The 24,000-nt window shown below is 41.6% G+C and overlaps 1 protein-coding gene across 1 annotated transcript in view; it reads right to left on the reverse strand.

Moving 5' to 3' along the window:
• The window catches only part of LOC126195339 (hemicentin-2-like), a 323,554-nt gene that overhangs the window by 131,597 nt on the left and 167,957 nt on the right, over positions 1 to 24,000 (reverse strand). Inside the window, exon 3 of the mRNA XM_049933914.1 lies at positions 4,469 to 4,617. Coding sequence (XP_049789871.1) covers positions 4,469 to 4,617 — 149 coding nt within the window. The remainder of the gene's footprint in view (positions 1 to 4,468; positions 4,618 to 24,000) is intronic.

The following is a 24,000-nucleotide window of genomic DNA, read 5'->3' on the forward strand; positions in this document are numbered from 1 at the left end:
AACGTGCTATTATTCTTTTTTTGTCCGCCGAAGAGCAAGCATCGGTAGACGTACATCGAAGAAAGAAAAATGTCTACTTCTACACCTAAATGGATACTCTGCAAATCACATTTATGTGTCTGTCAGAGCTTTCATCGAACAACCTTCACAATTCTTTATTATTCCAATCTCTTATAGCGCGCGGAATGAACAAACACGTATATCTTTCCATAGGAGATCTAATTTCCCTTATTTTATCACGGTATTCGCTTTTCAGTATGTAGGTCGGCGTCAACAAAATATTTTTGCATTCGGAGGAGAAGGTTGGTGATTGGAATTTCGCGAGAAGATTTCTCCGCAAGGAAAACGATTTTGATTTAATGATGTCTATCCCAAATCCTAAATCATTTCGGTGATATTCTCTCCAATATTTCGCGATAATACAAAACGTGCTACACTTCTTTGAACTTTTTCGATGTACTCCGTCAGTCCTATCTGGTAAGGATTGCACACAGCGCAGCAGTATTCTAAAAGACGACAGACAAGAGTAGTGTATGCAGTCTCCATAATAGATCTGTTACATTTTGTAAGTGGCCTGCCAATAAAACGCAATCTTTGGTTGGCCTTCCCCACAACATTGTCTATGTGCCAATTCCAATTTAAGTTGTTCGTAATTGCAATTCCAAGGTATTTAGCTAAATTTACGACTTTTGGATTCGACTGGCTTATCGTGTGACCGAAGTTCAGCGAATTCCTTTTAGCACTCACCTGTGTGACCTCACACTTCCCACTATTTAGCTTCAACTGCCAATTTTTGCACCATAGAGATATTTTTCTAAATCGTTCTACAATTTGTTTTCATCTTCTGATGACTTTACTAGTTGATAAATGACAGTGGCACCTGGAAACAACCTAAGACGACCGCTCAGATTGTCTCCCGAATCGTTTATATACGTAAAGAACAGCAAAGGGCCTACCCTGGGGAACGCAAGAAATCACTTCTGTTTTACTCAATGATTTTCCGTCGACTACTACGAACTGTGAACTCTCTGACAGGAAGTCACAAATTCAGTCACATAACTGAGACGATATGCCATAACCACGCAATTTCACTACAAGGACGCTTATTTGTGTAGGATTTGAGGATTTCAGTATTCAGTCTCACTACGTCAGCCCTATTTTCACTAATCTCTGTATCCGTTTTGGTGCTCGTTATTAGCTCAGGATTATTTGTTGCTAAGACGTCAAGTGTGGTTTCACAACCGTTTACTATTCTCGTGGGCTCATGAACTAACTGCTCGGAATAATTTTAGAGGATGCGTTTACACATTTCGGGTGATGTTTCATGCGTACCAGCGGAATTAAATATGTATTTAGGCCAACTTATCGAGGGTAAATTAAAGTCACCACCAACTATAATTGTATGAGTCGGATACGCGTTTGAAATAAAACTCAAGTTTTCTTTGAACCTTTCAGCAATTGTATATGGCTCTGAGCACTATGGGACTTAACATCTGTGGTCATCAGTCCCCTAGAACTTAGAACAACTTAAACCTAACTTACCTAAGAACATCACACACATCCATGCCCGAGGCAGGATTCGAACCTGCGACCGTAGCAGTCGCGCGGTTCCGGACTGTGCGCCTAGAACCGCTAGACCACCGCGGCCGGCTCAGCAATTGTATCATCTGAATTGGGAGGTCGGTAAAATGATCCAATTATTACTTTATTCGGTTTCCAACAATGACCTCTACCCATACTAACTCACAGAAACTATCTACTTTAATTTGGCAACAAAATAAACTACTTCTAACAGGAACGAACACGTCACTGCCAACCGTATTTAGCCCATCCTTTCGGAACACTGTTAAAATCTTCGCAAAAATATCGGCTGAACTTTAAATGAGTTTGAACGTGGTCAATGGGACACAGCATCTTCGAGGTACCGATGAAGTGGGGATTTTCCCGTACGACCATTTCACGAGTGTATCATGAATATTAGGAATCCTGTAAGACGCCAAATCTACGACATCGCTTGGGCCGGAAAAAGATCCTGCAAGAACGGGAAGAACGACGACGGAAGAGAATCGTTCAACGTGACGGAAGTGCAACCCTTTCGCAAATTGCTGCAGATTTCAGTGCATAGCCATCAACAAGTGTCAGCGGGCGAACCATTTAACGAAACATCATTGATATGGACCCTTGGAGCCGAAGGCCCACTCTTGTAACTTTGATGACTTCACGATACAAAGCTTTACGCCGCGCCTGGACCCGTAAACACTGACAATGGACTGTTGATGACTGGAAACATGTTGCCTTGCCGAATGAGTCCCGTTTCAAGTTGTATCGAGCGGATGGACGTGTGAGATATGCAGACAACCTCATGAATCAATGGAGCCTGCATGCCAGCAGGGGACTGTCCACGCTGGTAGAGGCTCTTTAGTGGCGTGGGGCGTGTGTTGTTGGAATAATATGGGATCCTCATAAGTCTAGATACGACTCTGTCAGCTGACACGCACGTAAGCGTCCTGTCTGATCACCTGCATCCATTCATGTCCATCGTGCATTCTGACGGACCTGGGTACAGTGCGACACCCCACACGTCCAGAATTGCTACAGAGTGGCTCCCGGAACACTCTTCTGAGTATAAAAACTTCCGCTGGCCACCAAGCTACCCAGACATGAACGTTATTGAACGTATCTGGGATGCCTTGACACGTGCTGTTCAGAAGAGATCTGCGCCCCTCCTACTCTTACTGATTTATGGACTGCCCAGCAGGATTCATGGTGTCAATTCCCTCCAGCACTAATTCAGATATTAGTCGACTCCATGTCACGTCGTGTTGCGGCACTTCCGCGTGCTCGTGGTGGCCTACACGATGTTAGGCAGGTGTAACGGTTACTTTGGCTCTTCAGTGTATAATCTGATTTATGATTGGTACAAATTTCTGATGGTTATTAGTTTCTCATGATGTTTCCTTTGTAGTCTTCTTTATGTGTGTTGTTCTAACCCATTTTCTTTTAAGGTTTACTCCCCCTCTTACAAACAGCTCATCAGAGTTTATTTCCATTCCACTCATCACTCTCACGTGCTGGAAACATTTTCCCATATTTTCATTTGCCAGGAAATAATCTCTTATTGACCTGCACCCGCGGGACACTTAGGTTTATTTGTCGATCTGTCTGTCTAAAAAATGTATTCTCTATTTGCAATGACCTGAAGTTCGTGAATTTCGTTAACTTTCTCCATTGTGATCAATATCTGCTTCATGATTATTGCAATTGCGTGCTCAATGGGAGTTTGCCCTATACTAACATTGATATCTTCTCCCATGACAATGTAATTATATGTATTTATGGAACTAAGGACACTATATAATTACATGTAGAATTTATCAAATTCACTCTCTCTTCGTTCTTTAGAGGCATATGCTGATATAACGGTCACATATCATCCAGATATTTAGAATCTGCTTTCATTTACCGAATCGTAAGACCTCATCCTGCTCCTTTGTTTCTCATTTACCATATTAGCTGCTTCTGCTACGACTCTTGTTTCACTAAGAACACTACAGCAAACTATTGAGTAATCTGCCAGATAACATACTCCCCTCTGCTCATTCTTGGCCTCCGACACTGTGACCAAGTCTAATTCTTTGCACCTGGTAGTAATTCATGACCTTTTATGTTCAGATATACCACGTCATGTACACATTAACATTGCACATTTCGGTACTAGTTTATCTTTCCGGTTTCCGAAGCTAATCTGAAGTTCACCAGTAACATTAATTTTCCGCTAGACGCGTTAGGAGCGCTGCGCAGGGATAACCCAGTGATGCGGCTACCACTTTACTGCTTCTGACCCAGCAGGATGGGTTTTTCAGAGTTTACTCAGTTGGAGAAGCTGTCTTCACAATACCTCTAGACCCCTCCATGTCTAGAGCTGTGAGACAAACTTCGTCTGGCTCCCCTGTCAGATTTCGTTATTGATTATTATAAACACGAGACGCAGTTGAGTCATAAATTTTTATTATCGCTGAGTTCTAATGACCAAACGGTATCGGAGTCCCAGCCTCATAGCTGACGCAGAAATAAAAACAAGAGAGGACAGTGTTATTATATTAGCCGTAGCAACAGTGACACTGAGAGTAGTCGCTAAGTGGTGACTGACAAGCAGACTAACAGCATCTCTCACACAACAGCGTGCACCTTTTGTTATGCGCTATCTACGGTATTTTAGCACTTTGGGTAATATGTTTTCTGAATGACACCAAAACAAAGATAACCCCGTTTCACCGTTTTCTCATGACACCCTTTAGTGGGCACAGCACTGCTAAAAAAAAAGTCGTGTGACTAGGGCCTCCCGTCGGGTAGACCGTTCACCGGGTGCAAGTCTTTCGATATGACACCACTTCGGCACCTTACAGCGCTGCTGAGAGGTAGTGAAGAAGGTAGTAAGGCAGTGAGATAGTAAGGCAGCCATACTCACTGGTCGTCCCGCGAGGTTCCGGACGCGGCAGTGCAGCACGGCGGTGGCTCCCAGCGGCACGCTCACGTCGGTCACCAGACTGGTGTCGAACACAGGGTCCGCCGGCCGCGGGGTGGCGCTCGTGCGGGCCGACGGACGCCTGCCGGACTCTGTCACAACACACGACACACGTGTCACTCGTCGCCAGTGCCGAGTTACTCTGTCTCTAGCACTACCACTGTTTACTAATACATGTAATATACAGGGTGATTCAAAAAGAATACCACAACTTTAGGAATTTATAACTCTGCAACTACAAAAGGCAGAGCTAAGCACTATCTGTCGGCGAATTAAGGGAGCTATGAAGTTTCATTTAGTTGTACATTTGTTCGCTTGAGGCGCTGTTGACTAGGCGTCAGCGTCAGTTGATGCTAAGATGGCGACCGCTCAACAGAAAGCTTTTTGTGTTATTGAGTACGGCACTGAGAATCCGCGGGGCACTGAGAATCCGCGGGAAACAACTCAGTATGAACGTGACTCGCCTAAGGTGAACGTTTTCTGTGCCATTTCAGCCAATAAAGTTTTTGGTCCCTTTTTCTTCGAAGGTACTACTGTAACTGGACTAAGTATCTGGAGATGTTAGAGACTTGGCTGTTCCCTCAGCTCGAACAAGATGCACAAAAATTCATATTTCAGCAGGATGGAGCGCCACCACATTGGCACTTATCTGTCTGTAACTACCTGAACGTCAACTACCCGAGGCGATGGAACGGCCGCCAGGCAGCCCGTGACAGAGCACTTCATCACTGGCCTCCAAGAAGCCCTGATCTTACCCCTTGCGATTTTTTCTTATGGTGGTATGTTAAGGATATGGTGTTTCGGCCACCTCTCCCAGCCACCATTGATGATTTGAAACGAGAAATAACAACAGCTATCCAAACTGTTACGCCTGATATGCTACAGAGAGTGTGGAACGAGTTGTAGTATCGGGGTGATATTGCTCGAGTGTCTGGAGGGGGCCATATTGAACATCTCTGAACTTGTTTTTGAGTGAAAAAAAACCTTTTTAAATACTCTTTTTAATGATGTATAACAGAAGGTTATATTATGTTTCTTTCATTAAATACACATTTTTAAAGTTGTGGTATTCTTTTTGAATCACCCTGTATAATATACGAGAAGCCGTCAACGAGTTTTAACAGTTGAATTGACTAATAATCCTAAAAACACTGAACAGTATGATTACTCCATCGTGTACTATCTCTAGCGATTGATCGGTCAGAGGATGGGGAACAAAAAATGACGTCCGCAAATGCAGGATTTCCGTACTAGAGACCATATATTCAATCATACATTGTTACAGGAAACTGCGGTCTAATACACGCTGTGCCATGCTGCATGTTTGCATGCCCCTAGCGCCCCCTTCTGCCATAGTAATTGCTGACGTGGCGTCTGATTCTCTTCTCTTGCTGACTCACCTTGCAGCAGATGTGATAAAGCGTTGTAACAATGGTTCCGTATTCAAATCGAGAGCTTGCCGACATGGTGGTTCCTTATGGAAAGACAAATGGTGACGTGCGGCGGGCAGCAAGATTGTATCAGGAGACATTTTCCCGCCGACAACAACCACAGTACCGTGATGTAAAGTTGTGCATGTTGCGGGTAGTGACTCGGCGAAAGGTGTGGAAGAACTAACAGAAAATTTAGACTGGGCTGAAGTAAATAGTGTGGATGCAGGAAGTTTGTGTAGTGAAGTTCGTACGAATTGGTATGTGAAGGAGGAGTGTGGTTTTAGTGTGACTGATTGGCGTTGTTACGGTAGAACTTTACGGTCGTTAGTGCCGCATATATGGAAACGAGATAAGTTTAGAATTGCTAGAGGTATAGAAAAGGGAAGGGGTGAATTTGGGGCGAAGGAAATATTCAATGAATTATTTTGGGATGAATATGAGATTGAGGGATGGCTAGAACAGGATGTGTGTACCCTAGAATCTGAAGACAAGAGACGAGACGTAGAAAATGATTTGTTAAGGGAGAAATATTTAGAACTAAAGGAAATGGTAAATTCACAGCCAAATATTGAAATTAAAGTTGGCAAAGAAATGGTAGATGCACTTCGAGATTCATATATGTCAGTGCTGTCGGAGATTTTTAGGAGAATGATAAAAAATAGGAAACTAGTTATCTTCCCAGTCACTAGCGTTCAGATTAAAATTTCAGTTGGTGGTATGAGTAAGCCGAAATGACAACAAATACTTTTAGAATTTAAATGTGGAGAAAAAAATTAAAGATATATAGTTTTGTAGTGAGTGGTCTAGTGAAGGAGGTAATTTAGGGAACTGACTTCCTGTGCAAATACAATGCTTTGCTTAATTGTGTAGGGAAAAGCCTAGAATTGAAATTTCAGAATGAAAAAGGGCAAGTAAAATTTAAAAGATTTTGAACAGGGGAAAATCGGTTTGCTCATGCCATAGTTACTGAGGGTTGGAGTGAGGATGTGATCGGGATGCCGTCAGAGTTCGATTAAAACAAGTGTTGTATGGGAGTATAGTCGAATAATGTAGGAACGATTACTGCAATCCTATCATTATTGTTAAAAAAAACGTGATAACTCGGTCACAATTGTACTCGATGTGAGAAAAATAAATAAAGTAATTGTAGGCGAATATGGAGGAGCTGTTGCAGAATTTTAATAATATTAATTTAATGTCCAGTGTTGATCTGACTTCGGGATTTTGGCAGATACCACTGGCAGAGGAAAGTAGACCGCACAGTTCTTTCCTTTTTGAAGGGCGAAGCTACCGATTTAGATTGTTACCATTTGGACTTAAAATTTCTGTGGCGGTTTTTGTAAGAGCGTTGAGTCATGTCCTGGTGGAGAGTCGAATGAGCAACCTCGTGATATACGTAGATGATATATTGATCGTTAAGATACGTGAAGGAGTTGGGCTGTATATAGAGAAGGGAAGAAGTGAAAAAGTGTTCTAATATGAATTAGTGGTAGTAATTTTAGAGGGATAATTTTATATGATTTACTTGGGGGAATCATTGGTAATTAGTTAGTTTATTGTGGCACTGTATGAGTGCTAGAGGAGGAAGTAAAGGCACTGAGGGTCCATGGAGGTCAGTGACCTCGTGGATTTAAGTAAAATATGTATTGATTTATGCTTTGTTTAAGAGTGTGGAACACAATTCAGTGGTCAATTTGAAGGGTATTAAAATTGTAATTGTATGTGTACACATTTTTTGGTGTGTGGAAGTAGGAAGAGTTTATTAAAGTCAATTAAATAAAACTTTTGGGAATTTGAGCTTACAGTGATTGAGTCGTTTGCCCTGTGATCTGACTTAGTTCCTAAAGTACCGTTTTCCGCTGGAGGAAATCTTTAGCGAGATCCTGGTGTGGTTTGGGAAATGGTTTTGTCGACGGGTTTCTACTTTTGGTTTTCGTTGTAGACAGATTTGTCACGATAAACGGTGGAGCTCGAAATTCAGAGGTAGACACGATTTCTGCGAGGCACTTAGTCAAAAGACTTATGTGAGTTGATCAATACATCGTGCAAAAATCCGTGTGGGCTTGTGTAGTGTGACGGAAAAATGAGTGCAAGAAGGTACCTTAGCAGTGAGTGAGTGACACAAGAAGTGTTTACAAAAACTCACATAACTGAAAGTGCATTTAAAAAAGTTTTGTTTCTTGTCCAAAAGATTTTTATGCATAACGGAAATGCTGGCATTTACTTAATATGCCGTTTAGTTCATAATTTGTGTCAGTTTAAGTTTATTTCCTAATTCCTGCTTCTTCCACATCACTACAAAAATTTTGTGAACACTATTTTCCTGGCGTTTTGATCATTTAATTTTGCCTTTGTAATTTGTTTTATATGTACCTGTATGAACTGTAGGGCGCTACTTCTGAACATTCTGGCAAACCAGAATGTTAATAAGTGGAGTTGTGTGAGGTAACGGGCGGGCTGTGGCGCCCAGAAAATATTCTAAGTTCGGAGTTGGCGTGGCCCCACGGGCCGCTCGGCAAGCTGGGCCTCGTTAGCAACAGGGTGGTGCCGAACAGTAGCCGGAGCAAGTGGGCTAGCCCAAGCGCGTGGTCCACGCCGACCGCGTGGCTGGGAATTCCTTGTTGACGCTGTGCTTTGTGTTGATGAAGGAGATTTGTATGCCAGGAGTGCCAAAGACGGCGGACTTTGTGAAACCACAGTGTCAGACATTTCACAGTACATGTAGAATTTCATAATAGCCAGAGGAATCATTATAATTTGAAAAGAAACATGTACATTACCATTATTTGCATGACGATTCTGATGGTGTAATCAGATTTTCAATATCTTTAATAGTTTAAAGCTTATTATCTGGCTGTAAATTATACAAGTAACACCCAACGAATTTCCAAAATCTAAACGGTTCATCCGATTTTGTCGACCGACATGTCTTTAGAAAGCTATGTGTAAATATAAATTGGTATGAATTACAGACATGTAACTTGAATGTTGCATGAGTTATTGGAGGTCAAAGTGGCCGATTACTATTGATCACGTCAGGCCGTAAGTACTCCACAGTTACACGGAAAGAAAAAAAAAAAAAGGTAGCACCATGCTTATAATTATATATATTCGTCTTTGTCTCTGTTTGTATCCAATGTATACTATTCATATACTGGCCTATTTTTGTTTCTATTCCTTTCATATGTGTTTATTTAAATGTTATTTATTTAGTAATGTGTGTTAGAGCGTTTCTATAGCCCCGCTGTAGGAATATTTATTTAATTTCAAGTTATTTAAATGTAAATCCAGTATTCTGCATGTGTTTCAACGTGTTTGTGAGTGTGCGTTGGCTTGGAGACATGGCGGGATTACTCTAGCCAATTACAGCGCTCGTTACTACGGTAGGCAACTACCGAAGTCCATGGAGATATTGGATGGAAGTGGGTGATGAGGATTGGGTGTACACAAGAGACGGGAAGTGCTGGACGGGAAGGCATGATGGACGGTCGCAAAGACTTGGAGAGTGTTGAGCAGCTTGCGTGTGGTCGTGAGAGATAGAAATAGTCTGTAGTGTCGACTGTTGCACTTGTGAGATCTCCGTGGCTTCTGCAGTGAAGAGGTAGTATGCGTATAGAAGTGAATATCTCTCGAACTATGTTGTTCCTCATAACTAATAACGTGAAGTAGTAATCTATTGTTTCCCAGTTACTCAAGTTAAATTTTATTTAATTGCTGGGCCATCGTCACCAATAAGTGTTTTGCAGACATAAAGAGTATTCTTAAAATTACTTCTACTATCATACTCATCATTTAAAGTCGGTAAAATAGGACCTGCAGATTTTATTTAATTGCAATCTTTCATTTATAAATTTCTATGCTACATCCAAAATTCGCAACTGCCGAGTGATAGGAACCATCGAACACTCGATTCATGTGTGTTTCATAATGTAAACTGCAGACTCGACAGTATTTGGCATGTAATGCGGTAACTACGTATCCCACCCCCTAGACAACGAAACCATCCAAAACTTTTAATATATCTACTCTGTGTATGAGGGTACATAGTTGGGGGGCACATTTGTTTTGAAATCCCGCAATTAAAAGTGTTTACCACAGTGCTTCAGAATTTGTCAGAGACATGGTCGTTTCCGGAAGCAGGAAATCATGAAGATCGTACCCGAAATGTTCGATCACCAAACTAGGAGAGAAATGTGATTAACACTGTGGAGGCGACCGCCGTGTCAGTACCAAACAGTCAAACAGTTGTCCCGTCAGTACAGGGTAAGCTAGACGACCCTGTGGAACATTCCCCATGACAATTGTTAAATCCTTATCACTTATAGCGCGTGGAGGGATTACTAGCGACATTCGTTCCACACCAGGAGCAATTTTGTCACTGGTCTCTCCACCAGGCAACTACGATTCCGGGATTTGTCTCATCCATCCTATTCACAGATCAGGCCACATATACGTGGAGTGGTTTCTGCAACTTACATAACAGTCACCTGGGGGATAGTATGCAGAACCCCATGTATGGTGACAGCGAATTATCGGCATCGATGCAGCAGGAATGTGTGGACCGGGATAATTGCCGGCCGTATTTTGGGGCTAGTCTTCCTTGTGCATCGTCTAACCGACAGGAACTATCGGAGTTTCTTGCGAGTGACCTTGCCTACCTTGCTGGAAGAAGTGCCATTGATAATTCGAAGGGTTATGTGGCTGCTACATGATGATATTCTAGCCCACTTTGCCGTTAATGTGCGGCCGCATCTCAATCGTGGCTTCCCTAGTCGAGGGATCGGACGAGAGGGTCCAGTTGCATGGTTTGCTAATTCACCGAATCTCAGCCCGTGCCATGTCAAAAATATCGTGTACGCAGAGCCCATTCCAGATGTGGAGACAATGGAGCAGCATATTCATGCTGCCTTTGGCACTTTTCGGATTGATCGTGGGAGACAGAAAATGCTATGGTATATGCGTTGAGGAACGTAGAAACCATTTTCAGCACATACTGTAACTGTGGCTGCATGGGACAGCGCCTATTAAACCTTAGTCTCTGGAACAATGTATTTATAAATGATCTCTTGGAAACCATGCATTTCTGGACATAAGTTCATTAGACAATTTTTGTGTCGTATCCTCTCATCCATCAATCCCTAGAGTTTGTACAAGGTGGAAAAAACCACATTGTACAATCCCAGTTGTCAGTAACAAAGCGGAAACACATAAATTAATGTAAAGTGTTTTTAAAATTGGATCTAATGTAACTGATGTGAATTTCTCGACACGTATGAGGGAGATTCCACAAACCGAACGACATAGCGACTTTTCTAGTAAATATGCGTAGATCTGTAGTTAAGCTGGCTAGTCGAATAAAAGCATAATGCATGTGAAGAATGACTTCATTTATCACAAATGCGTGTATTTTCATCAGGAATCTAAAATAGGAACATAACAAACTGATATACAAAAAATACATTGCCATAATTTTTTTTGGATACTAAGAGAAGCGGCAGGTGGCTGCTGGAAGTGAGAGGTCGAGAAAAGTAAGGAGTAGTGGAAGAGAGGACACGAAAGAATAGACCATGTTAAAATAACAATGTGAAATATATCCGCCCAGTACTTGGATCATATGAACTAAATGTGACTTTTTCTAACGTTCCCTTCATTATGTTATTAAATCAGCTCATTAAATGTGTTACTTCCATGTGCATTGATGTAACGCATTTCATTTTGTCACTTCATATGATTTGTTATCGTGTCATATGTGACACTGCGCCACCATGTACAATCTGCAGCCACCTAATGACAGTTTTGTCTTACTATCACAGTTTTATGGGAATTCGCTTACTAGTCTGTCATCTCAACTGGGGCAGGTAGGAGTAAAGTGTGTTTGCGCGTTTGTCTGATGTTGTTCAGTTATTACTATCTAAAAAGTTTTTATAATATATTTTGTATACAGATTCGTTTGTTATAACTCAATTTAAATTTTTGAAAATGGAAATAATGCCGAAACGCGTCATGCAGAGTTTATGATCAATAAAGTGATTTTCCTCTCGTATATGACTTTTTATGCTACCTAGTCTGCTTAGCTACAGATCTACTAATTATTGTCCAACGTTTTGTTTTGTTAAAGACGAGCTGCGTAAACGCTCACTCGAGCAGTGAGAGTTGCCTTAATGGCCGTTAGGGTACTTGCGCTGATGTGCAGTCGTAAATAAAGCGGTTACGGTGGTGCAGAAGGTTTCTGCATTCTTCAGTCTGCAAGTAGTGCGGCGCCTGTTACAGTGCAACGGGCATTTGGTCTCCGATTCGCTATTGAACCGCCAAGTAGGAAAAGCGTAAGCCGTTGGTTTAAGCAGTTTCAACAAACAGAATCTCTCTGGAAAGGGAAAAGCCCGTCAGACGAATAAAAGACAGCCTTGTTCGTAGCCCTCAACTTAGCGAAGATTTACAACACTTCATTTACCAACGAGACGGACTACCATCCAATTGTCACCCTCACGTCGAAGGATTTTTAAATAAAACCTTTTATCGGCAGCGGATAGGTCGCATTGGACGTCTACAACTCTTTCCAACGAGATCTCTTGGTCGCACGAACTTTCACTTTTTCTGTATTAAGGAGAGTATTTACATCGCTTGACTACTAAAAACTGGCCGACCTGCAGAATCGTGTCATTGCATCGGTGAAATCCGTATCGCAAAATATGCTTCCTCGCGTGTTGGACGAGTATAGCTACTGCTTTCATGCTTTACGTGCAGCATTTGTGTATCCCCACAGACGCTGTTCTGAGGGTCTTTGACTGTAACACAATTTAAGTGCGCGCGTCGTGTCGATTGCTCTCAAGAGTTCTAGATCGGTTCCGCGGTGGTGCGAGGATACTCCGCAAGGTGGTGTGGCACGCGGCTGCGAGTATATGTCATGAAACATCTCGGTCGTTTAAGTGATTTAGTATTTGTAATTTGCCCGCGTTGTACTGTTCAAGTTTCTTTCGCCCGTTAAGATACGTCTTAACTTCAGTTGGCTGCAATTTAGTACGGTGTGGATGTATAAAGAACAAGTATGTGCTGTTGTTGTTGTGTTGTATCACCGCACTTTAGCTATTTTGTCCTAAAAAGGGAGTTGCTTTTACTCAGGTATTAGATACAGATTACCTGAATGGATGATCGTTGAACTGTTTCTAATTCTAATATAATTAAGTGGGCTGACACTGTTGCTTCTCATAAACTCAGGAGATGTTTGTGAACTAGGTGTTGACTTACTGAGTGCGTGTGGAATACGGGTAACTGGCTTAATCTGTTTGCTCTGCTGTTGATCAGGAATTGTTTGACAAAGTCAGGTGCTCTGGCTTGCATTGATCAAACAGTTACTTCTTACTTGAAGTGTCTGAAAGGCATTCAAATTGTTGGTATGTTAAGTTGGTATGAGAAGGGGCAATCATCTATTGGCTTAATCAGAAGAGGATCAATTAAAAGATAATTACTGAATGGGTTTGTGGCGTTTAAAGCCAAGGGATAATTTAACACTTGTAATTCATTTTCACTGCAAATTTTCCGTGTATGTTTACGTATGTTCTTTGCCGTTATTAAAGATGTTAATTGATCCCTGTGACTTCTTGTCTATACATGCTGCTAACAGGTTAGGTATCATAAGGTATTCTAACCAGCAGGCAGAATACGTGGACTACCGTAAAGAGAAACGCCTGCAAGTGCAACGAAAGACCCACAACTTGTAAAAGTACCGTTGTTTGTCCGTGGCTTGTCAGTGGATTTGCGAAGATTGTATCTGTTGTTTAAGTGATTGCCTTGCTGTTGTTTATCACTTGGTTGTCAATGGATTTACGAGGATTGTGTCTGTTGTTTAACTGATTGTCTTGATTGATTTCTCGAGTCATCTGCTTCTAAAATTATGAGCTGTAATTATTTGTTTTAAGGATGGAAGGTCATACTTGTAGAATCTTTTTGGAATTCTTTGTCCATATAGTTTACTGTCAATATTATTTTACTATTAGCAATCAGAGTTGCAAAGTTAATAATGTTATTTAATGCTGGTTATCAGAGTTTGTTTAAAATTTTCTGAACTGACCTTCTGTGTTCAAGTGTTAAAAGTTTAGAAGAGACTAATAGTAAATCTGTTTTGAAGATATGTTTGTAAAGTGGTGTGGCAGCTTGCAACTCTCATCTCGCACCTACCGTTTTAATCTGATGACCATAGAATTCATACGGCTTCGACGTACCAGTGGCGTATTGTGAACTGAAGCTAAAGCTTTATCAATTAAAAAGTTGATGCCAACAGGAAACCTAACGAGCATAAGTCTTCCACACTACAGCTACAACCATAAGCCTGTTAGGTTTGTTGCTGACATTAAGATTTAAATTGACGAAGCTTAAGCTTCAGTTGACGATAGACGATTGGCATTTAAAAGTCGTGTTGCACATAAGTACTCTGTGGTCGTCAGTATATGGGACAGTCCTGTTATTTGAGTGACAAAATATTGTTCCAAAGTCCAGGGACGGTACAAATCCCACAATGAGACGTAGCATAGCCCTGCGATACTGGAATAACCAATCAGGACGCGTGGGAGAGAGACCACGTGACTACTTCACGCGTCTGCCTCCAGAGAGACACAATTGAATCTCGATCTCTTACGAACTGCTCCTACTCCAAGGTATTTAAGCCGTGTGCTTGTGTGTCTCTCATGCTTCAGCTCTACTCCAGAGCAGGTGGCTAACGCTAAACTTGAATAAAAGCATACATTTTCTCTGAATTTTCGACTTTCAATCACTACTGGCCGCGACCTCTTCCAACCTTACCTTCCGTCCATGAACAGTAAAGAACGTGTAGTCCATAAGCAGAGTGGATTCATCTCTTCAGTCTATGTGACACCGAAATGAAGATGGCGTAGAAAACACTGAAATGATGACTTCGGGCTTCCTGCTTCGAATCTTCACATGAAAGTGCAAATTCATCTGCACTAGATAAATCTGTTAAATTTTACAGAGGTTGTGGGGAAGTACATGTTCCCCTCCTCTCAACATTTTATAGAAAGTTTCTGGAACAACGAAAGGTACCACCAAACTAGACAAAATTGGAAGTCATTCCCCGTTTCAGGAAGGGTTACCTCACAGAAGCGCATAATTATAAATTTACTGTACGACAAACCTGGCATTGAAATTTTCTGGCAGATTAAAACTGTGTGCCGGACCGAGATTCGAACTCGGGACCTTTGGCTTCGGCGGGCAAGTGCTCTACCATCTGAGCTACCCAATTACGACACACGACCTCTCCTCACGGCTTCAATTCCCCCAGTACTTCGTTTCCCGACTTCGAGTCTCGGTCCGGCACACAGTTTTAATCTGTCAGGAAGTTTCTTATGTGGATACTGTCTGCAAACTGTGATGCGAATAGAGTTTACAGCAAAGAAGTAATGAATTTGATCGTCTTCACAATGCGACAGTTTTTCACGTATCGTAGTGTTCGTGACATCATATTTCCTACGTATGATGGACAGGTCGTTCTTACCCCCACAGCGGTAGCTTGATGGTAAGGAACATGTTTTTCAAGTTCGGTTGAAATCGATCCAGTGGTTTAGGAGTTATGGAACATAGACACCTACAGTTTTATAATATTGATCGATATTGCTGATGCCAATCTATTACAGAATTATGGAACATTGCTATTGCTCAAGATCACGTTTTTGTTAAAGAAAATTCCTCTATGAAAATCAGCATGGATTTCCCAATCAGAGACCTTGAGAAACCAGTTACCTCTTTCCTTCGTGGGGTACCACAGTCATACAAAATTGTTTGATAGAAATTTCCGCCATTTGACTCTTAATTGTTCATTTATTTTACACAATCATGATTTCGGCTTTAACAATTGAATGTTGCATGTTGAAATGTTAAAACAATAAATACGTTTTTTCGACGATGACGTTTCACAGACATATCAGACATATTTTAACATTCCAACGTGCACTTGAGATGGTTATAAACCTGAAATCATTATGGTGTGAAATAAATGAACCGTTAACAGTCAAAGAGTGGAAAACTCTGTTAAATACAAATACAGGTAACTCTGGTGATATAAGCTGGAGTACCAGACACAGTGTCACCCACATTGATTTTCGGAAGGTATTTAAGTATTTGATGTACAGTGTGGGCATAACAAAACTAGCTCAGAAAATATTCCAAGCAGCTTGAGATAGGCAACCTAAATTAAAAAAAAAAAAAAAAAAAAAAGTAAGTTCAAATGGCTCTGAGCACTATGGGACTTAACATCTAAGGTCATCAGTGCCCTAGAACTACTTAAACCTAACTAACCTAAGGACATCACACACATCCATGACCGAAGTGGGATTCGAACCTGGGACAGTAGCGGTCGCGCGGTACCAGACTGAAGCGCCTAGAGCCCCTCGGCCACTCCGGCCGGCCCTAAATTAGAGCATCCACAACTGGAGCGGTTGCGTTGCCTGTCTTAAGGTGCATGATCTTGGCAAGACTGGTAACAGAAGTGTGATCACTCCTTATACCAGAAGTTTTCGTTTACCAGTGCCCATGGTTTTTATTCAGCCGGGATTAAGTTCTAACCCGTGATCCAGAAAGTTTTTTTTTCGCTAGACGGAGACGGTATCCCTGAACCAAGGGCTCTAGTTCATATTATTACTTAAGACTGAACCGAGGTGACGTACTTCAGAACTTTTTCACTAGTTTTACAGAAACGTACAATCGGGTTATTATGAACACTGCTGTACATTTACTCATATTCCAATCATTACAGCAATTGAAAATTTCCCAAAAATATTTGAGTTTTTCAGTATGATAGTACGAATACAAACTTCTTTATGCAGATTCAACAGTATATTCACCGATCTGAAGGTGCTCTTGCCAGTACCTGATAAATGGTTTATCTTTACAGTGAGAACATTGATGGTCTACGATTCCCTGGGCTGCCATCCAATGTAAAGCTCGTTACTGTAGGACTTCTGCCTTCAGTAAAACGTTCTGAATTCTATTATTCAACAATTCATCCGGAATGTATAAGTGACTTCCGTAAAATTGTACCTTGGTTAGTAGTCGAAAAAAACAGCACTGTGTCATACTCCTTTATGTCGTATGGATTGACGAAATTGGCTTGTTGACCTATGTTTGCAAGATACCGTGTATGAACAAAACCAGCTGTCTATCACAATTCTCCTGAATACACGCAGATTACTGAGATAAGCTTTTTACCCCACTAATATTTGAAGGTAGGTGTCATTCAAACATAAATCAATGCCTCTAACTATATTTGATCATCAAAGGCAGAAATACTATGCCTTCCGTCACAACGTGAGACGTAGACAGTGAAGACTACAGAAGCAGTATTATCGTTGAGAATTTCTCCTTAATTTCCACTATTTACTATCAAAATGTCAAAATTCCTACATCCCCTTTCATCATTATTGAACAATTAAATTAAGCCTGATCGGCATTCGTATTTACTTTGATTCAGTTGCAACGTATCAGACTGCAATAGCGTTATGGATTCTACTGTCTGTGCTCCATCCGTTGACTGGGAGCCACTCCGAGCAGTGAATTCAGTATTAAGGAATGAATGCACAGAGGACGGCAGAGCTAGAGAACAACCAAGAAGAGTGAGAACTAGGCCACGCGGCGCAGCATACAGGCTTCGTAACTTCGAATCTCAGCCCTAATGAGGCAGCTGAACTAGGATAAAAAGCTTCCCGGGTGTTAAAAGCCGCAAGGATACAGAACTAGAAGGCTATTAACCAAGTAATTATTCATATTTAGTATTAAATATTACAGTATTAATTACTAAGAAATGGGTTTGAGAGAAATGTATGGAACATTATTTAATTACGACACCGTTCTCTTCGTTTTCAGAGGTAAACTGCTCTTAATTGCGGAAGAAACACACATTGCTGAATAAAAGTAAAGAGCTTGTGAATCACAACAAATGTGTTCCGAGATAGAGTATACCTAGTCCTGAAGGAAATCGGAAATGGGATTCAGCAAAACTTTCTTACTATACTCGTCCCCATTTTTTCCTTCCTTTCCTTTGTTTGAATTTCGTAAGCTTAGTAACCAGACGCAGTATGCCTCGTAATCATCACCACAAGGTCAACAGGAAAAATATTTAACTGATAAATCTGGCTGCTGGAACATACGAATTTTCTCAGTAGTGTTCAGCCTCTGCACGAAGAAGCATTCATTGTAGATAGTTTTCTTTTCCCATGAATGAGATTTTCTTTCTGCTTCAGTTAAGATCACCACGTGAACTCTATGTAAAGTGTGTGGTTCTTGGTATAGTGTTGTAGATTCAAACTGGGTGGTGAATCGAGTCTAAAACCAAATTTGATCGATTTGGAATGAAATGGCTCTGAGCACTATGGGACTTCTGAGGTCATCAGTCCCCTAGAACTTAGAACTACTTAAACCTAACTAACCTAAGGACATCACACACCCCCATGCCCGAGGCAGGATTAGAACCTGCGACCGTAGCGGTCACGTGGTTCCAGACTGTACCGCCTAGAACCGCTCGGCCACCCCGACCGTCAATCGATTTGACAACACGTCCTTCGAAATACAACATCGCCTGAATAGCACTGGAGGACTGTGTTGCAAGATGGAAGTAATGTGTTCTAACATCAAGTCCTACATGAATGACGACGGAAGCTGTAATTTCATCTGTATTGTTCATCATGAGGTCGCAATACTGAAGGAAGCTATAGTATCAGTTGTCGGGTAACGTGAGCTGTCTCGACCCTGCAGGCTGCAATCCGTTAGTTTCAGCTTATCGAAGTCTGAGATATCAACAGTCCTAAGTAAAGTGCTGTTGTGCGCTGGTCACATAAGTCCTCGATGTGGGCTCGAATAGTCCTGGTTGATATTCTATGATCTGTGATTCTGTTCCACAACTTTGCTAAAAAAAGTGAAGGACCTTATAAAAATTTTATTAGGTGAGACTAAAATTAAAGAAAAACTGTTTGACAGAAACGCTTTTAGGAATTTTACTGTCACTTATTCACATAAATTCAAACCTATTACTCCTTTTATTCAATACGATTTCCCAAAAAAGTTGTGTAGTACTAGGGAAAGAAATCAACATAAAAATAAAATGACAGCTACTAATTTTTTACAAGCATAAATGTTATACAGGCACTGTTTCCTACTCAAATACACCAGTTTCATCAAATATTACGGAACATAAACGGTAAGACACAGCTTTTTCAAAAATGAAGTATCTGAACAAGACGCTGATGGTAGCTAGGGAACCAAATGCAGCTGCTAATACTCCCGAAATGTTTCTTCATGGCGTAACCAATGTCTCTCTGGTTAGTCTATGAAATTCCAGTCTTGCAGAAGAGGTAAATGAAATCTTCCAAATCTATCTGAAAACATCTGCGTCAGCACTCACGCTATAACAAATTTGGTGCACAGAGCTCATGAATTCTCCGAACAGGTACACTTTGATCACGTAAAAAATTCTCTGCAGTTCGTCTGCATTTGCAACTGTCGTTACGGATAACCGAAAACTTAGTTCCGAATGATGGATCGTTTTCAAACCCAAAAGAATCTCATCAACACAGTTGTAATTTTGACTGTACAAAATGTATTCACTGAATGTTTATCAATATGTTGAATGCGCAACAATTTGTTCCTGTCATAGAAAAATAGGGCTGTCACTCGAATCATGCAATAGTAGTCAATAACGGTGAGAATGCAAGCGTCTCTTGCTGCCTTTCGGAAAGATAGTTCTGTATTACTTTTATCTCGGCGTATTTAGTCATCACACTTTTGAATTACTTAAACCACATACTATGTATAAGAATATATCTAAGGTGTCAACTCTAATTTCAATATGAATGTGGACCTTAATAAGACATCAAGTTCTGTTGCTGTACCACATACAGCCTGGTTATCTTATTATCTACTTTGTAAGCGTGGTGAACCTGCCATTGTTTCAGATATCTTATGGAACAATAGAGCCCTTAGATTAAGCCTTACTCTCAACCAAAAGCACAGCACAACATGATTTTCGTTCACAGATTTTCCTTACGTGGAATCGTATAATTTAACTTGAGATTTACAGCACCGCCAAGTATTGAATGTAGTGCACCACTGTCGACAATATTACTGTACAAACCTCTACGTCAGTCTCCATTTCGCCAAAGTATCAGCCACGCATGTTAATATTATTTGTATGCCGAATATTGCGATGCCGGCCGCGGTGGCTGTGCAGTTCTAGGCGCTGCAGTCCGGAACCGCGGGCTTGCTACGGTCGCAGGTTCGAATCCTGCCTCGGGCATGGATGTGTGTCATGTCCTTAGGTTAGTTAGGTTTAAGTAGTTATAAGTTCTAGGGGACTGATGACCACAGCAGTTAAGTCCCATAGTGGTCAGAGCCATTTCAACCATTTGAACCGAATATTGCGTCTTCTGTACTTCATAATGGATATCACCCGCCATGATACTCACATGTTTCACGTGACAGCAACGTAGATAAGTTAGAAGATGATGAAAATACTGATAGTGTCAGTTACTAAGTCGCAAAGTCAAAAGCCTTTGTTTTATGAGCATCGGTCAAAAACATTGGCCACAAACGATGAAAACCTCGTTTTAATTGTCATTTATCAATGTTGTCGTTTTAACAAAGATTTTAACGACTTGTGAAGCCGTAAGGGCATCAACACTAATCAAGAATATTTTGTGGTCTGAAGATGGCTACATTGTTAGTCGAAAGTAGAACTCAGCTGAAATACAGAAGATTTCATGTGCGATCTTGACCACATGAGTTATCAGTCCCTAATATGAAAAAAAAAAAAAAATAACTTGTGTGTGTCTTTGGCTCGTAGTTTTGTGCTCGCTCTTTAATGTGATGCACATTCGGTGGCTTGTGTGACGATGCCCAAATTATTTTATCAAGCAGTTTGTCATTAGGCTTCGTAGAGCCCGACTGACCACCTTTACAACCGTAGCACCAGAGAAGATTCTGAGGGGAGGGCCACTGTGAATGGAACTCAGGCCCGTTTACGCCAGCAATGAGCAGGACTAACAAGCTATCCAGTATACCACGGAGGGAGTCTTTCCTGTCTCTCACTGCATCAGCCACCAGATATTTCGCTGTAGTAAATGTAAATGAACATGGGACAAGCGCACGATGTACGTTCTGGAGACACCCACACAATACAGACAAGAAAAGATCATGATCCAGAATGAGATTTTCACTCTGCAGCGGTGTGAGCGCTGATATGAAACTTCCTGGCAGATTAAAACTGTGTGCTGGACCGAGACTCGAACTCGGGACCTTTGCCTTTCGCGGGCAAGTGATCTACCAGGAGCTTCTGTTAACTTTTGAAGGTAGGAGACGAGGTACTGGCAGAAGTGAAGCTGTGAGGACGGGGTGTGAGTCGTTCTTGGGTAGCTCAGTTGGTAGAGCACTTGCCCGCGAAAGGAAAAGGTCCCGAGTTTGGGTCTCGGTCCGGCACACAGTTTTAATCTGCCAGGAAGTTTCAAAGATCATTATGTTGTGTGACTATGGCCTCCCGTCTGGTAGACCGTTCGATGGGTGCAAGCCTTCCGATTCGACGCCACTTCGGCGACTTGGGCGTCGATGGGGGACGAAATGATGATGATTAGGACAACACAACAACCCGTCCCTGAGCGGAGAAAGTCTCCGACCCAGTCGGGAATCGAACCCAGGCCCTTAACATTGACATTCTGTCGCGCTGACCACTCAGCTATCGGGGACGGACAAGATAATGATAATCATGAGAATTACGATGTGTTCCTCTATGCCCTTCATATCCCACCAAAGAGAACGTTGAGATTCACACGACTTTGCCCGCGAGATTTTATTCGGTGGTGTACGAGAAATTAGTGGAAGGTTCTTTGTGGAGCGCCTCATTATGTTGTTTATTGTTACTGATAATTCAGTCTATATTGCAAGTGAGGTGCCTAGGGTGGGCGACATTGAGAATAAGTACACCGACACTCTCTTTGGATGTTTTACTGTTGTTCCCTTTGAGGAGGCAATAGATGTAGATGTGTGATTACAAGAAACCTTTTGTTCGAAACAGTGCAAGAGTGTTCCGAGAAATAAAACTTCTAGTTTGGTAATTTCGTTCATAATCTTTTCTTTACTGTCCTGGTCGTCACTTCACTGCTGGAATGAACGTTACACCGCTGAAATATGAGACTGGAGACGTGTTAATGTCTTTCTTTGCCGTTAACCTTCACGGCAGAGTCGTACTGATTTAAACCTGCGCCTCTGGCAGAATTGCCGAAGTTAACATTCCCCCACCCGCCCCCCTTTCCTAGTAAGGCTACTTTTATGCAATGTCTTCTACTCACATTTTATAATTTTATGAATAGATTTAATTAATATTAACAATTATTGAAAACTATTGGGCACCTAACGAGACTTTTCAAAAATATTGTACATGACAAATGAAATTTATCATTGTAGTAAATAAATTACAAACTGCATCAACTATGTAACGAAAATCAAGCTGTGCCGAAATCTATTTCACATTGTTTATGGCAACTACAGTACAATGATGTCAGGTGGTTATAATTAAACTGACGATGTTCCGAGTGCTGCAGTGCGGAGTGTGTACATTGCAGGGCTGTGAACTATCGTAGGTATGTTCATTAACTGACGCACTCGCGGAGTATCCAGAAAAAATAGTAGTTCTACTGTCTGCCACATGGCGAAAATATGACGCTCTAAGAAGTCACAATGTGAAATGTTTCCTATTTAGACGTTAGTTTTGTGTTAGGTGCCTGGCGACGCGGATTGATTTGAGAAGTGACAGTTTGTGAAAGGGTTAAGAATTTTGAAGTTTTCTGTACGAAACGCAATGGCTATTGAGAAGGAAGACGGCGCACTGCTGGTAAAGTTGTTTTATCAGAATGGCAGGAATGACCGACTCAGATTTTCAACATGTCGCATGCTCCAGTGCAGCATCCCTCGTCCATTAACCCACACTCGCAAAGTATTGGTTTCCTTAGGAGTTCGGACTGTATTAGTAGATCTCACTGAAACAAGCAGCAAGGAGCTGCCGCCATGTTGCACTGAATAGACACCACTCGTCACGACGTGGCTGACGCATACATTCATCTAATGTAGAGACGGGGAACGAAAGGGAAAGGATGGGCGAGAATTAGTGACTTCCAACTGCACACAGCATTGTGAAAATGCAATGATGAAAGTTGAAAAATTTGCCCTAATATCGTCCGATTTTCTACGGTAATCAACAATTTTAGTCGCTGCGGATGGCTGAAGAAGTTAAAGCAGCCGCTCATGAGAAGCGGTAAATTGGGGTTGGAGTCCCTCTCAGGCCGGGCACGAATTTTTAACTTCCGGCACTGCATTGTCGCATTGCCCATTGTGGCTGGAATCCCGAATTCCCGCCTATTCACTACCTTTCCTCCCCATTCTCTCATACAAAAAAGAAGGCTAGAAATATTCCTCATGAATACTCAGATGACATCCAGTGACCATATTCGAAGTCACTGAGTTCTCGTGACCGACCCATCATGTCCTCACTGCTTTTCTACTGACAAGGGAACCTCCCCATCGCACCCCCGTCAGATTTAGATATAAGTTGTCACACTTGATAGGCCTTGAAAAACTGAACACTGATTAATCGAGAAAACAGGAAGAAGTTGTGTGGAACTATGAAAAAATAAGCAAAATATACAAACTGAGTAGTCCATGCGTAAGATAGGCAACATCAAGGCTAACGTCAGTTTAGGAGCGCGCGTGGTCCCGTGGTTAGCGTGAGCAGCTGCGGAGCGAGAGGTCCTTGGTTTAAATCTTCTCTCCATTGAAAATTTTAATTTCTTTATTTTCGCAAAGTTATGATCTGTCCGTTCGTTCATAAACGTCTCAGTTCACTGTAATAAGTTTAGTGTCTGTGTTTAGCGACCGCACCGGTAAACCGTGCGATTAGTAGACGAAAGGACGTGCCTTTCCAATGGGAACCGAAAACATTTGATCGCAAGGTCATAGGTCAACCGATTCCTCCACAGGAAAACGCGTCTGATATATCCT

The sequence above is a fragment of the Schistocerca nitens genome, chromosome 7, assembly GCF_023898315.1.
Source record: "Schistocerca nitens isolate TAMUIC-IGC-003100 chromosome 7, iqSchNite1.1, whole genome shotgun sequence".
NCBI classification, from domain to species: domain Eukaryota; kingdom Metazoa; phylum Arthropoda; class Insecta; order Orthoptera; family Acrididae; genus Schistocerca; species Schistocerca nitens.